General features: G+C 40.6%; 1 protein-coding gene across 3 annotated transcripts; it reads right to left on the reverse strand.

Moving 5' to 3' along the window:
- Nucleotides 1-1,195: 1,195 nt before the first annotated feature.
- wu:fb74b10 (uncharacterized) lies at nt 1,196-15,564 on the reverse strand. 3 transcript variants are annotated; one of them, XM_024803419.2, is made up of 6 exons: nt 15,358-15,564; nt 7,608-7,753; nt 7,458-7,523; nt 4,694-5,237; nt 4,408-4,577; nt 1,196-4,235 (listed from the first exon to the last, which is right to left on the reverse strand). In XM_024803419.2, exons 1-6 carry the CDS (start codon nt 15,476-15,478, stop codon nt 3,702-3,704), a joined length of 1,581 nt encoding a protein of 526 aa, XP_024659187.1. In that variant the 5' UTR covers nt 15,479-15,564; the 3' UTR covers nt 1,196-3,701. The 3 variants fall into 3 exon arrangements, with proteins under 3 accessions (XP_024659187.1, XP_004565254.1, XP_004565253.1); XM_004565197.5 differs by having other exon boundaries at nt 7,458-7,532; XM_004565196.6 differs by having other exon boundaries at nt 7,458-7,753.

Consider the following 15,564-nt stretch of genomic DNA (forward strand, 5'->3'; position numbering starts at 1 on the left):
GGGCCAAAGGTGGCTGTGGCTACAATGTAGCTGCCATCACCAGTGTGTGACTGAATGTAGTGTTAAGAGCTTTGGGGTCCTTAGCGACTAAGTAAAGCGCTATACAAAAGCAGGCCATTTACCATTTACTGTACAACACATTTGTAGAATAATATTTTATGTATTTGTATGTAGTGGATACAGAATACATTATGTCGTTTCAATATATCGAGTAGTATGACATGGAACTACTTAAGCACACACACAGCACATGTGTTCTAATTGTGGTTTAACATTGTGCGTGATTAAAGGTTATTCGCACTTACAGTTTTTTAAAAGTTTTTTTAATGTAAAAAACAACAACAAGACATTACACAGGGACAAAGCATTTTAACGTCCATATTAAGAACAATAAAAACGCAAATACAGTTATTAACATACAATAAACACATATGGTTATATAACACATGTGGTTATTTGTCTTTTATATACAGTATAACGCACTGTGTGAAATGTGCACAGCGCACAAAAAAATACAAGAACACATTTAAGATGCATAATGTAAAAAAAACAATTATTGTTTTACTTTTGCTGCATCCTTAGCTGTTTAATAAAACGGTTTATCTTAAATCGTAATTTATTTTCACAGTCATTACTTTTAAAAATGTATTTTCTTTATTAAAGAATAAAAACACCCCAAAAGAAGCCGTTTTCTTTCTTCAAAATACAAATTTGAGCATTAAAAAAAAAAAAAACAATCCGGTGGATACTATTTTTAATCTTAAATATTCAAATCTTCCTCTGAAGATGTGTCCTGTAACAGGTCTGTGCATGTAACTATACTGAGCATCCATTTAATAAAATTAGATATAATGAAACACTGTTTATAAAGTATGCAGTTCCTCTTCTACCCACTTTTTTTATTTAAACTTGTTTCCAAATGTTGGAATACAACATGTAAATAAAATTAGAATGAGGCCATTTGCAAAGAGTTTAAAGCCTCAAAACTTGAACTAGTTCAAAAACAAAACACATTAAATGTTGATATCAGTAACATTGCTTTTTGAAAATGTTTACATTGTTTCAAAACAGCTGGGGGGAAAGGAGGCATTACCTCTTCTATTGAAAGGTATCCTGTGGAGTTTTTATCAGCTCCATACAGCAGCTCCTAACAAACAAACAAAGCCATTAAAGAAGAAGACTGGTGACTACAAAACACAGGTCAAGTATTTAATGTTGTTTTATGAAAGAAAATGCATTCAACAACATGATATACACATTTTGAATTTTTGCTTCATAAAGAATTTTAGTTGCTCAACAGTTAAGAATTTAAATGGGTCTAGTTTACATTTCATCATCACAAAAAGAAGACAGACGTAAATGTTTCAAGAAACAAAGAAATGAAACAGATCTATCTAAATGAACATTGCAAGGGACAGCAAACTGAGAAATAAACACAAAAAGCAAATACAAGAGAAATATCAACTGGTCACATTTTACGTGTTAATTCATGCCTACTTTTATTTTAGCACTCTTTGTTTTAAAGGCAAATTAAGTTGTTTGTTTTAGTCTTTTATTTATTTTTTGTTGGGAGCTCTGGTCCTCCACAGTCATAATCATACTCTTTGACATTACACATACATGACTGATTACCCAGTTGCTAACAAATACATTCAGTCAGCTGGAGGAATTACACTGCTTTTGCCATTTAAATTACAATGCTCATGAAAAATCTTCAAAATGAAAAAAAAAAAACATGTCATCAAAATTTTATAAACTAAATTTTAACAACATTGAAATACACCACTGAATTAATCTGATATCGAGTTCTGCTCACTAAACTATGTCGTTCAGAGTTTAAAACTGTTCCCAGGTGAACCTGATGCCCAAAATAAGCACTGGTTCAGCAGATACATCCAACATACTGGTACTGGTAAAGCTTTACCTAAGGTGCTGCTGATTTATATCCATAATGAAACAAGTATTGCATTTTTATTAAACTTTATTAAATATCCCACTCACTGTGTTCGGTTTAGCCCAAAACAGCTGCTGCCTTCTGCAGAAATCAAACCTGAGGGTTTTCTGCCAGAAAGGCTTTCTAATATGTCGAGTTTGTGTTTTAATATTCCTTCTTAAATTGTGTCTTCGGTGGTTGACAATGCAGGTAAGCACGAGTGCTGCTGATAAATTAATGCTTCAGTCACACAGGTGTAGAGACCTGTGGGCAGCCCCAAATACTCATGACCTCCAGCAACCACTAAATCAAGTGAAGTTCATATTTTCATTTGCTAGGTGGTTGGCGACTGGTTGTGCAACTGAATCGACTCAGATTGGTTGCTGGTTGTGGACCTCCCCTACCAATTGGCAGGTAACTACTCTTCAGTGATCAGCACCTGGTGGGTGGGAGATCAACCCAGACTGGGTATATGTAGCAGGATCCTCAGAGCAACTCCAGTCCTACTCACCTTGCCGGACAATTCAGATCTCATTATGTCTCTTTACTCTCCATCCTTAATGTAGTAATGGCTGTCCTCAGGCATTGGTAACATGCTGAATTCAGTAGTTCAATAAGAAAACTTGATGGCAGAATTGGAGAGGGTTGTCTTTGTTTAATCCCTGAGAATTAAGTCTGCCATGTATCACATGCTTCTGCAGATCGTCTGCCTGACAAAGACATCTTCTAACTGCAGCTGTCCTTTTAACCTGGCATCAAAATGGCACCGACCTCCCAGTACCTGGTGACTACCAGCAGCTAACGCACTCTAGTCTTCTGTCTGTGGTTAGTATAGCGCCATTTCTGGTGTTGTTCTGTGGTGCCACTGTAGACACCCTGAAGATGGTGTCACGTCTATGCCAGGCACCCTTGACAGTTGACAGGAGGTGAGTAAGAAGTTTGGCACTTGATGGAGTGCGGAGTACTGACAGTCAATGCTTGACAGTTCACCAGAGAATCCTTAGCTACCAACTTTCGTCAAGCATAAATATAGTGGAAAACAAAAAAGAGATACTTGGCCACAGCTTCTGTTGTCTCTCCACAGAACTTCAACAAATGCCAAATGTCATCAGTTTGATTGTGTCCGCATGTGTCTAAATGTTGTGTTCAGTCCTGGATCATGAGGAAAATGCCAAACACATTATCCCCAAAGCCTGGAGAGACGAGGCAGTCATGCAAGATATTCGTAGCAGGAAGTCATGATGACAAAAGGCAGCGAGTCTACCTGAAGCATGACTATAACACTGCTGGAGCTCTAACCTGGTAGGCTAACTTGTGGCTGTGGAGAGATTTGAATGAATAAGGCAATTATTTTTAGCTTTTTTGGTATCCCTATATCCCAGTGTAATAAATACAAAATACAAGATAGTTCACTCACATGAAAAGAAATTGAAATTTTAATTTCAAATTTAGAATATAAGAATTTAAAGGTCACAATGGTCCATGTATAAAGTACAATATAATGAGAAACATCTGCTTTTTCTATTTTTCAAGTTTACACATAACACCGACAAGAAACTGAGACTCTCCGCCTCAAAGTAAAATTTGCGCCAATTAAAATGTCTTGCAGCTGTAAGGCACAAGTTTTACTACTGTGATACAAGGAATCAAGAAGTAAGTACCAGTGAAACATGATTGTTTATTAACATAAACACTCAACTATGATCAGTAAATAAATTGTGAAATAGTTCACAAATTCAATAAAAAAATTAATTTGCTGGGACAGAGGCTACTGGGGCGGTGCTGGCCGGGACTGGAAATAGGAACTACTGAGCAGAGTGCTGCTCGGGCCTGGAATCGACTCCATGGAGCCCGGAGGGAGGAGGACTGGAACTGCGGACTGCTGCCGCTGCTGACGGGCAGTACGGAAACGAATAAGCATCCCCATAGTCTCCTGCTGAAACATTGACCACTGTTCCTCTGTGAGCATGCCCACCTCGGTGCTCAGGTATTGACAGTACATGACTCGGTTGTTGCTCAACCCCCCAACGGCCGCCTGCAGGGACTCCATAGCTACCTGCAGGGACCTCATAGCCGTCTGCAGTGAGGACATGCTGTTTGGGATTTGAAGAACTGCCTTGTTGACGCAGCGGCTGGCGAGCTTGGCCTTCTTGCCCTTTAACTTTGGGGTTTGACTGGAGGGAACAGGAGACGGAGACCCAGGACGACTTGATGACCTCGCAGGCTCTTCGTCTCCTTCTTCTTCTTCCTCTTCCTCCTCCTCCTCTTCCACTCCGGTATTGGTGGACTGTGCCCCTTGAAGCTTTTTAAACACAAGCAAACAAACATTAACATAAATATCAAATGCATACAAGGCAAGTGCAGACATTTTATAGCACATTTACTTTTGCTTAACTACTTCCCCTGAAACGCCATTAAACAGAGCAGCTACAAGGGAGAAAAAAACAAACAAACAAAAGGGCATATTACTCTACCTTTCCCAGGCTGCTCCTGCGGATGGTCATGTGCTTGTCCAAGAATTTGAACATATCTGAAGTCCACCGCTGCCTGGCTGTCAGTGGTCGTGTTGCTTGCTCATTCTTCTTCTTCCTTAGTTTACCATAGACGGTCCGCATGTTGCGGAACCACCCCCAGAGGAAGTTCCCTGAGCACAGTCGAAAAAAAAACACAAACATAAATGTCCCGTTTAAAAAAAGATAAAAAACGTTAGAGTGTTTTAAGATACTGAGCATCAACAGAAATTACAGAGACATAGCTCACCGGTAACTCCTAGCTCCTCGGCCTTCTGATCCAGCAGCTGCTCTCGCCTGCGCTTGTCCTTGAAGTCGCGTGCTGTCTGGTCGTAGAAGAACGGGTGAGCTGCAAACCACTCTACGAGGTGGTCTTCCTGTTCGGGCGAGAGAGTTGCCTCTGGCTCCATCCGGATCCTCTTCTTGACCCCGGGCCAATGTGACACCATTGGCTTTTCATCCTCTATCTCCAACTCTGGCTCCCCGGTCACAACTCTGTGGCCAACACGTCCGTGCAGGCTGGCTGACGAGCCCGGCTCCAGCATTGTGTGTGGCATGTTGGCAATGAGTGACAGCGAGGGGTCACTGTTTTCGTCCGAGTCCTTCTGGTATTGAGAGGTTGCAAGAGTGATGTCCGAACTGGAACTGGCAGGCAGGCACTTCTGCCATCTCCCTCTTCCTTTCATGGATCTACGTGCAGTCCTCCTTTCCATTGGCGGGATGCTGAATCTTGACACGTTTTTTTGCATCATGTTTGGTGACTGGCTGTAGACTTGTTGGCGCTGTCGGCACACCTGCATTTACAGTTAGAGGTCAAGTGATTAAAAGCTCTCAAGGTCACCAACCAGTCCCGCTGACCGCTCGGCAAGTAGTTATTGAGTGTCTGCAGAGTGTCTGTGTCCATGCAAACTATGGGTAACAATCTGCTAGCAACCAAAGCAATCGCTATGAGGTTTTTGGTGCAACACAATACACCTCTTTGCCATTAATTTTAGCTCGTGACAGCCAGCAACCACTTGCCAAGCAGTCGGGGATTACACATTTTACCCTAGCGACCAGTGGTTGGCAGGATGATAGTCAACTGGTCTCTAGGCCTGTGTAACAGGGGCATAAGGCAACAAAAAAAACTATATACAGTTTCACATTGTTGGTCATATAATTAATAAAATTATATTCCAAGTTTAAGTACATTAAACCTTATTTAAAACTATATATAGCAGAGTATCCAAGGCCAAAAACTGTTTGTGTGCAAAATAAAATTATATTCCCAAGAAAGTTTGCTTCAACTCAAATCATGTCAAACAAATTCTTTTAAAAGGTAAACACAGAAATAGATACATTTCACAGTGGGATTAAGGCTCACTCTAACTTGTAAAAGTCTTGTCTTTGACCCGCAGGGCTCGCAAAATCGCTAGCCCGACGTCCCGGAGCTAGCGATATCTCCGGTCGGGCCACCAAAATCTTTCTCAGCCCCGACCGTTGGGCTATATGATAACCCAACAGATTTTGGTGGCCCGACCGGAGATATCGCTAGCTCCGGGACGTCGGGCTAGCGATTTTGCAAGCCCTGGACCCATTTAGTCACCAAAGCCTATAGTGGCTTTCTTGATCATTATGACTTCCAGGAAGCTAACAGAAAGTCCTAAAGGTGATCTTCTCCAACTATCTCTCCTGATATAAATTAACTGAGGTCTAATTTCTTACCTATAAGTACTGATTTACCAATGATAGATTGTATATTACCCCAAGTACAACTAGTATCACTGTTTTATATTTATGTAGCAATTAATTGTACAAAATAATGGAAATGTGAACAACTGGGAATACATTATTAACATGTCCCCATGTGTCTCAGACTTCCCTGTCACGTAAAAATTTCTGCACTACCAAACTGTTTCTCTTTTACATTAACTTTCACATGTCTTTTCAGTTTTTCAGATCATGTAAAGTTCTTCCCACACACTTCACAGCCAAATGGTTTCTCTCCCACATGAAGTTGCATGTGTCTCTTCAGATTGCTTCCTCGGTTGAATCCTTCGCCACAAACACCACAGCCATATGGTTTCTCTCCAGTATGGACTATCTTGTGAATCTTCAAACTTTCGTGATTAGTAAATATCTTACCAAAGACATCACATCTAAACAGTTTTTCTCCTGTGTGAATTTTTATGTGTTTATTGAAAGTAGAAGAATGTCTATATTTCTTTGTACAAATCTTACAACAGAAAAGTTTCTCTCGTGTGTGGATTCTTATTTGAGACTTAAGATGAGTGTTTTGGTTAAATCTTTTGCCACAAACCTCGCAGCTATATGGCTCATAACCCAATGGCCTCTCTGCTGTGTGGACTTTTCTGTGAGCCTTGAAATGCATCTTCTGCTTGAATCTTTTACAACAAACACCACAACTAAATTGTTTCTCTACTGTATGGACACTCTGGTGTCTTTTCAAATCTCGTGAATATGAAAATCTTTTGCTACAAATATCACAACCAAATGGTTTCTCTCCTGTGTGAACTCTCATGTCTCTGTCAAGACTATACCGCTGTCTTAAAGTTGTTTCACAAACATTACAGCCAAATGGTTTCTCTTCGGTGTGGTCTGTCCTCTGAGACTCTACATTTTTCCTCACTGTATGAGATTTCTTAATTTCCAAGCTGGAGCTGGAGGATAATTATTTTTGAATGACATGTCATGTGTTTTTGAAGAGACTGCCTTTGGAGAAACTCTTTATCACACTCTGAGCAGCTAAAGGATTTGTTTAAAATGTTAAATGCCCCCTGACTCTTTATGCCTGACTCAAGTTCCCTGCTCACCTTCCAAACATCATCACTGTGTCTGGTTTTAGGTCCAGAATCTGATACAGGCTCCTTCCAGTCATCATCATCATTACTCACTTCAGTCTCAGAAGAGTCTGAAGCCTTTACATCAGTTTTTGGTTGTAAATAAATATGTGTATCAAGGTTCCCTTCTGATTCTGGTCCTCCACAGTCCTCTTCATCAGGCTCTGTTTTTACCTGTTTAGCTGGGCTGCTGGTCAGAGGCTCCATCTCACTGTTGTCTTCAGTTTGGCTTTGATGAAGCTGCAAAGACTGAGACTTCTCTTTATCATCATCTTCACTCTTTACAGTAACAATAGTGAATGGGAAAGTGGTGACATCAGTCACCTTCAATCCATTATGCTGCTCTCCCTCCTGATTGGTCCAGAGTTCTTCCTGTTCCTCCTTTATCTGCAGAGACTCTCGGTCCTGCTGGTCCAGACCGAGGCTCCATTCAGGGTGATCCTCTTTCATCTCCAGCAGCTGCTGAACTTCTGCAGAAAACAGCAAAACACATGGAGTTAAATTATTATAAAGGCAATTGTAGCACTGGAGTATTCTAGGAATCTGATAGAAATTAGAAGAAAGAATGAAACTATACTGAGATGAGTGAAAATCTTTAGCAAGCTTGTGTTTCTAGTCGACTTTTAGCCTGCAATAAAAGAAATGCTTTATCATTGTACTTCCAGTGAGTGTTTTAAAAGAAATGCTGTCAGGATGAAGGAGTTTGTGAAAGTGAAACAAGTTGGGGTTTTTTTCACTTTGCTTCACCAGAGTTTATAAGAGAATTCCTGCTTCAAAGCCATCATATAAATAATAATTTAAAGGTACAGGCCATGGAATTAGATATATATGTTATACTCATAAATATATATATTGTATTGAATAATGTGTAATTATGTCTTCCAGCAAAGAATGAATCAATTACAAAACCATTACAAAATTACTTGTTTTAAAGCTCAGTTTTTAAAACCTCACGGTGTAACTACAGCCCAGCAGCTCACAGTTTGCCAGGCATCAAATATTTGATCAGGTTAGAAAAAAATAATTCTGAGGCCAACAAAGATTTGAATGGGTACATGAAGCTGAGGATCGGGATTTTTTAAATTATGAGTAATATAAACCATGCAGCAGTATATTAATGACTAATTCTGAATGGATTATCTCCTGAGTGACGTTTGGTCCAATTAGAGCATCTTTCTCCTGCCATGTGATTGCATTTGTCCCTAAAAATCGTGAACCTTCATCTTAATTTTTATCGATGGGATAAAGATTTGGCGTTCATCCTCCAGCTTCACTGTGTGTTTGTATTATGCTAACTATAGCTCTGTAGCTAGCCACCACAACATTATATACCAGCTAGCCCAACTTCAGCAACCCTACAAACGTCACTGGTGTTTCGTTTTCTGTCTTCATTTATGTTGGATAGCAGAGCTGTATGTTTTTAATTTTTCAGAAATTTTTCAGAACTTCAAACTTCATAAATCCTGTTTCTCGTGGATGCCTGGATTTGAAACTTTATTGCAGAGCAGCCACACGGATCATTTTATTAAAGATGAAAGAATTTAGACAGTTTTTATCTCTCAGTGTTTGTTTGGGACCTGAAGAGGAGTTTGGACCCGGAAATCACCATCATCATCAATTATTTATTTATATAGCACTTTAAAAACACACCTGGTAGACCAAAGTGCTGTACAATACTAATATGCACATAGTAATAAAACCAGACATAGCAATAAAGTTAAAAAACAATAAAATAAAAATAAATAAAAATAAAAATGAAAAAATTAAAATAAAAAATAATAAAAATTAAATAAAATAAAAATGACTAATGACCTCAGACTTAATAGGCGGATAGCTAGGATTATACACTTAACTGGGAGGGGTAAGATGACAGAACACAGCTGACTGCAATCTACTCCGTCCCAGGAAATATATTTAACATACTGATATAAATACATAAAGAATGTTAACATACAGTGGGGCAAAAAAGTATTTAGTCAGCCACCGATTGTGCAAGTTCCCCCACTTAAAATGATGACAGAGGTCAGTAATTTGCACCAGAGGTACACTTCAACTGTGAGAGACAGAATGTGAAAAAAAAATCCATGAATTCACATGGTAGGATTTGTAAAGAATTTATTCGTAAATTAGGGTGGAAAATAAGTATTTGGTCACCTCAAACAAGGAAAATCTCTGGCTCTCACAGACCTGTAACGTCTTCTGTAAGAAGCTTTTCTGTCCCCCACTCGTTACCTGTATGAATGGCACCTGTTTGAACTCATCATCTGTATAAAAGACACCTGTCCACAGCCTCAAACAGTCAGACTCCAAACTCCGCCATGGCCAAGACCAAAGAGCTTTTGAAGGACACCAGGAAAAGTATTGTAGACCTGCACCAGACTGGGAAGAGTGAATCTACAATAGGCAAGCAGCTTGGTGTGAAAAAATCAACTGTGGGAGCAATCATCAGAAAATGGAAGACATACAAGACCACTGATAATCTCCCTCCATCTGGGGCTCCACGCAAGATCTCATCCTGTGGGGTCAAAATGATCATGAGAACGGTGAGCAAAGATCCCAGAACCACACGGGGGGACCTGGTGAATGACCTGCAGAGAGCTGGGACCAAAGTAACAAAGGTCACCATCAGTAACACACTACAACGGCAGGGAATCAAATCCCGCAGTGCCAGACGTGTTCCGCTGCTGAAGCCAGTGCATGTCCAGGCCCGTCTGAAGTTTGCCAGAGAGCACATGGATGATACAGCAGAGGATTGGGAGAATGTCATGTGGTCAGATGAAACCAAAGTAGAACTTTTTGGTATAAACTCAACTCGTCGTGTTTGGAGGAAGAAGAATACTGAGTTGCATCCCAAGAACACCATACCTACTGTGAAGCATGGGGGTGGAAACAGCATGCTATGGGGCTGTTTTTCTGCCAAGGGGACAGGACGACTGATCCGTGTTAAGGACAGAATGAATGGGGCCATGTATCGTGAGATTTTGAGCCAAAACCTCCTTCCATCAGTGAGAACTTTGAAGATGAAACGAGGCTGGGTCTTCCAACATGACAACGATCCAAAACACACCGCCCGGGCAACAAAGGAGTGGCTCCGTAAGAAGCATTTGAAAGTCCTGGAGTGGCCTAGCCAGTCTCCAGACCTCAACCCCATAGAAAATCTGTGGCGGGAGTTGAAAGTCCGTGTTGCTCGGCGACAGCCCCAAAACATCACTGCTCTCGAGAAGATCTGCATGGAGGAATGGGCCAAAATACCAGCTACTGTGTGTGCAAACCTGGTAAAGACCTATAGTAAACGTTTGACCTCTGTTATTGCCAACAAAGGTTATGTTACAAAGTATTGAGTTGTATTTTTGTTATTGACCAAATACTTATTTTCCACCCTGATTTACGAATAAATTCTTTACAAATCCTACCATGTGGATTCATGGATTTTTTTTTTTTTTTTCACATTCTGTCTCTCACAGTTGAAGTGTACCTCTGGTGCAAATTACTGACCTCTGTCATCATTTTAGGTGGGGGAACTTGCACAATCGGTGGCTGACTAAATACTTTTTTGCCCCACTGTATTCATCACCTGAGCTAACTGCTCAGTTTAGTTTAGTTTTTTTCCCCCCAGTTTTGCATTATATGTGCGTTTAAAAAAACAGATTCAAATGGTCACTAAATCCAATTCAGTCCAATTCATTTTTATTTGCCTCATACATAATCACATAAAGAGGCTCAAAGAGCTTCACAGGCATAAAAACAAACAAACATAAGAAATGAGGTCACTTACATATTAAAAAAAGTTTAAACAAACAAGCAAAACCATCAAGAACACACAGACGTCACACGTTAGGAAAAATAAACTGCATATAAATTACAACTCAGTCCAATTCAAGAGAAACATGTCCATTTTTTCTTTGTATGACATTGTCATGGTTACATATCCATTAGCGCTATTTGGCATGGACCTGACTTGTAAACTGAAAACTGCAAAAACAAACAAAACAACAACAACTTTTATTTGTGTATTTGCTAATGGTTTTTTCATAACCTTCCCTGTCTTTCTCATTATGTTTGGTGCACTCCTATGATATGCTGCTACCCTCACCTATGGCAACGAGCTGTGGGCAGTGACAGAAGTGAAATATTGACACTGCAGATAAAAGTAGAAGAAGAAACAGGACTCATCTGAAGGATGTCTCTGCTCTCTGTGTAAGTGTGCAATCCTGACATGCACCTCCTGGGGAATGTAACTACATGTCAGGTCAAAGTTGCCAACTAATGTGGTTGTTCTGTTCAGCACTGTTGATTAGTGAGAGAATAACAATCGCTGTCTTGATACAAGGAATAATAATTACAGCATCAATATAACGACTCACAAATACCAGCAGATTCCTGGAAGGAGAATGCTGAAACTACAAAGAATGGGGGAAAACTAGAGGGAAAAACATGTTTTTCTGACAAAGGTGAGGACCCAGTATTTTATTTATTTCTGTTGGCTGGCACTACATATGAAACACCGGGACAAACTGCAACTAACCCATAATGCACCAGCACAAGTGTAAATGCCAGCAAAAATGTCAGCCACTTATGTAGGTTACGTCACCAGCTCCCCACAGAAATCCAAATCAGCCCTTAGAGACCGCGTGGGCTTCTGTGCTTAGACTGCTGCACCTTAAAAGTGGAGCTAATTTGATGCCCTGCTCCACAGACACACAAAGGCACACAGTAAGAAGTGGTGTGTAAATGTGTGAATGTGGCTTGTAAAGCAAGTTCAGTCAGAAGAAAACACTGCTATGGTTACAGTTCTGGTCAGAAGTTTCCATCCACTCATCAAGGGCATGAACACCATGGTGATTCTGGCCTTTTAATGAGTGATGCTGTAATGTATGTCTTAAGTTGTCAGGATCAAAGCCTGTTCAGATTCAGAGTCATCTTTATTTGGCCGAGTTTGTGCATACAGATGAGGAATCTGACTCTGGTTCCCTTTGCTCTCTGTATACAAAAAGAAACCATTTTAAATAAGCAACATATTCACAAGGAGAACATAAATATGAGGATACAAGTAACAGAAAGTCTTAAAAAACTATACAAACTATAACAAACGTCTGTATACTGGTGAGTGCAACCTTGATGAACCTTAGATATTAATTTTAAAAGTGCAAATTGTGTAGTACAATGTGCACATGGCCTGAACAGTGGGTTATTTCAGTGTCCATCCAGCCTGGAGGAAGAAGCCATTGCTGTAAACAGTGCTCTGTAGAAGCTGACCTAAGGCTGCAGCTTAAACCAGGATGTTTAAGGATCTGCAGAGATCCATCCATTCGCTTCCGCTTATCCTTTTCAGCTTCGCGGGGGGTGCTGGAGCCTATCCCAGCTGTCATAGGGCGAGAGGCGGGGTACACCCTGGACAGGTCGCCAGTCTGTCACAGGGCCAACACACAGGGACAGACAACCATTCGCACTCACATTCACTCGCACAAGTACAAATTATTCAGACGTGTCACCACTTTGGTCTTGAAGAACTGTCAGACTCAGAAAGGAGGACTATGGTTAGGATGTTCAGGAACAGCCCAGGAAACATCGAGGCTCATACCTGCCATGAACTGGAAACTACTGTAACACCAGCACAACTGTCCACAGTGAAGCCAGGGTTACAGGGTACCGACCAACAAAGAAGCCTCTGCTCCAAAATCAAAACCTTCAAGCTCAACTGAAATGTGCAGCTGCCCACGTGGACGGGCCAAATGCCTTCTCGAGAAAACTTTTGTGGTCAGACGACACAAAGATTGAGCTGTTTGGTCACAAATACAAGAGTCGAGCTGAAGAATTCAAACCTAAGAAGACTGACTGTCAAACATGCTGTGGCCCATTTCCTGCCAGTGGTACTGGTATATAACACAACGTGAATGGAATAATTAAGAAGGAAAACTACCTCCAAATCCCTCAACTTCACATCAGATCAACAGCTTGATGGTTCAAGCTTGGACATGGTTGGATGTTTCCGCAGGAGAACGATCCCAAACACATCACTGGTTTTGAAATGGATAAAGCAGGCTAGCATTAAACATCTGGATTTACGTGGCTCCGACCTCAACCCTATTTGAGGACTATACTTAAGAGCTGATCTGTGCCAAGGAACGAACCAATTTAAAAACAAAAGTTATGCCAGGAAGAGTGGTCAAATATTCAGTCAGAATTATGCCAGAAGCTTGTTGATGGATACAAAAACAACAAAAAGCTGAAGTGCAGTTTGTTAAGGGACATTTAACCAACCAAAAGTTTAGATTTTATGTTTATATTTGAATCTGTATGTATATTTTTGACCCTGTGTGGATGAAGAGGGGGAAAAAAACACGCATTAAAAATACAATCATTCCACGCTGCAAAAAGATCAGATAAACTCCATATAGAGCTGGGCGATAGAACGATAACGATATGTATCGCGATATAACTTTTACTCGATAGAGAAATTAAGCTATCGCGATAGACCTCGCCGCTCTTGTCCTCTTTTTTTTTTTTTTTTTTTTAAAAGGTCAGCCAATCCAAATTAAGTAGCGCAGAGCCGAACCAATCACAGCCGCAGCGTCACGTCGCGTGACTTGTTACGTACAGCACAAGTGCCAAGCCGCACGTGTGTTTGTTTGGGAAGCAGCCAGCGGGTAATGGAGGAAATGAGTGTGCCGACTAGAAAAATCAACCGAGCGTGACCGAAGAGAAAACAGATGATGGTTCCAACGCCGGAGAGATTGTCGAACGGAAGAGCCATAGAAGTTCCGTAGTGTGAAGGTATTTCGGCTATTTCAAGTCTGACAAAAAACAGAGTAGCGTGCACTGTAAATTGTGCCGAAAGCAAGTCTGGAAATACAATAAACTGGTGCATGCGTCACACTGTGCGCCACGTTATTGTTTCGGTGAAATGAATTTCTACAATACTGTTAATTCTACTCTCTGCAGTGTTTAAATGCTTACATATACACACAGTTACTGTCCCTCCACACATACGACTCGGTTCTGCTTCTATGCCCCAGCTTTGTTTACTTTTTCCCACCGAGGCTTCTAGACTTCTGATTGGCCAACATTTCTGCACGGTTAGGAATCTAGCGCCACCTGCTGCTTTGGCATGTTCATAGCAGCGTTTTCCTTCATTTCTGCCTTTATGTGTGGACGGGATTATTTTTAAAACGAAAACGGAAAATCTCCGTTTTCAAAAATACCCGTGTACGTGTGGACGTAGCCTCAGTCTCTGACTGGAAGCGCTAATTCGTCATTCGGCTTTTGTCAGACTAAAGTAACTGTTAAAACTGTTTGAAAAGCTCAGCTATACAACAAGGAGAGATTGAGAATTTCCTTTTAGTTCTCAGTTTATTTGATATTGACAAAAGTTAGTCAGTTTTGTCTGTTATTCTGTAAAACAAACTAAGATTTATTTTTAGAATTAATATTTTGTTTCTAAGTGGAATTGACAATTTAGTCTGTTTCGTTTGTTCTATTTTGAAACTTAAACGCTTTAGCGGCTGCCTTTTGTGTAGTTTGCAATATTTGCCTTTATTTATCTGAAAAAGTCTCATGTTCCTTAAGTACATCTACCCTGTTGAACTTATTATGGGAAATAAATATTTAAATAAAAACAAGCTGCTGATTATTTCACATTTTACTTGTGAGCAACGGCACATTTAAATCTTACAAATATAGTTATTTGGCTTATATCGTGATAGATATCGTTATCGCCTGAAATGAAAAAAACATATCGTGATATGAAAAAATCTCATATCGCCCAGCTCTAACTCCATATGACAGTGACATTCGTGACCATGATGAGTGGATGTAAACCTGTGACCACAGCTGTAGATGCAGAATCAGCCCTCCACCCTGAAGCAGATCGGAAACTGGGAAAGATTGGATCGCTGCACTCCTCCTCATAACCAACCTTAACTCACACCGGTGTTACTTGTGTCCTACGAGCTGTTCCAGGATAATGTGAACTGATTTAATGAAGTGAAAAGAAAAAAACCACACACGGCCATCCCTGTCTGGTGTGTTAGCAGCTAGCCCGTTTCCTCCACATTAAATCTGTCGTTATTCTCACCGGAGGTTTGGCTGCCCTCGTCTTTCTGCTGCTGATGGACTCCGAGCGGGTTAATCTGCTGCATCTCTTCGAAGGACAGACTCTCGGCGCTGTGCTGCTGCAGATAATCCGCTCCATTCATGGTGTCCGCAGATATTTTCTGCTTCACAATAAACTGCAGGCTCCTTCGGAGTCAGCACAAAAGATCACAGTCGCACACTTACACGT

This window comes from Maylandia zebra, linkage group LG8, assembly GCF_041146795.1.
Source record: "Maylandia zebra isolate NMK-2024a linkage group LG8, Mzebra_GT3a, whole genome shotgun sequence".
In the NCBI taxonomy this organism is placed as follows: Eukaryota; Metazoa; Chordata; class Actinopteri; order Cichliformes; family Cichlidae; genus Maylandia; species Maylandia zebra.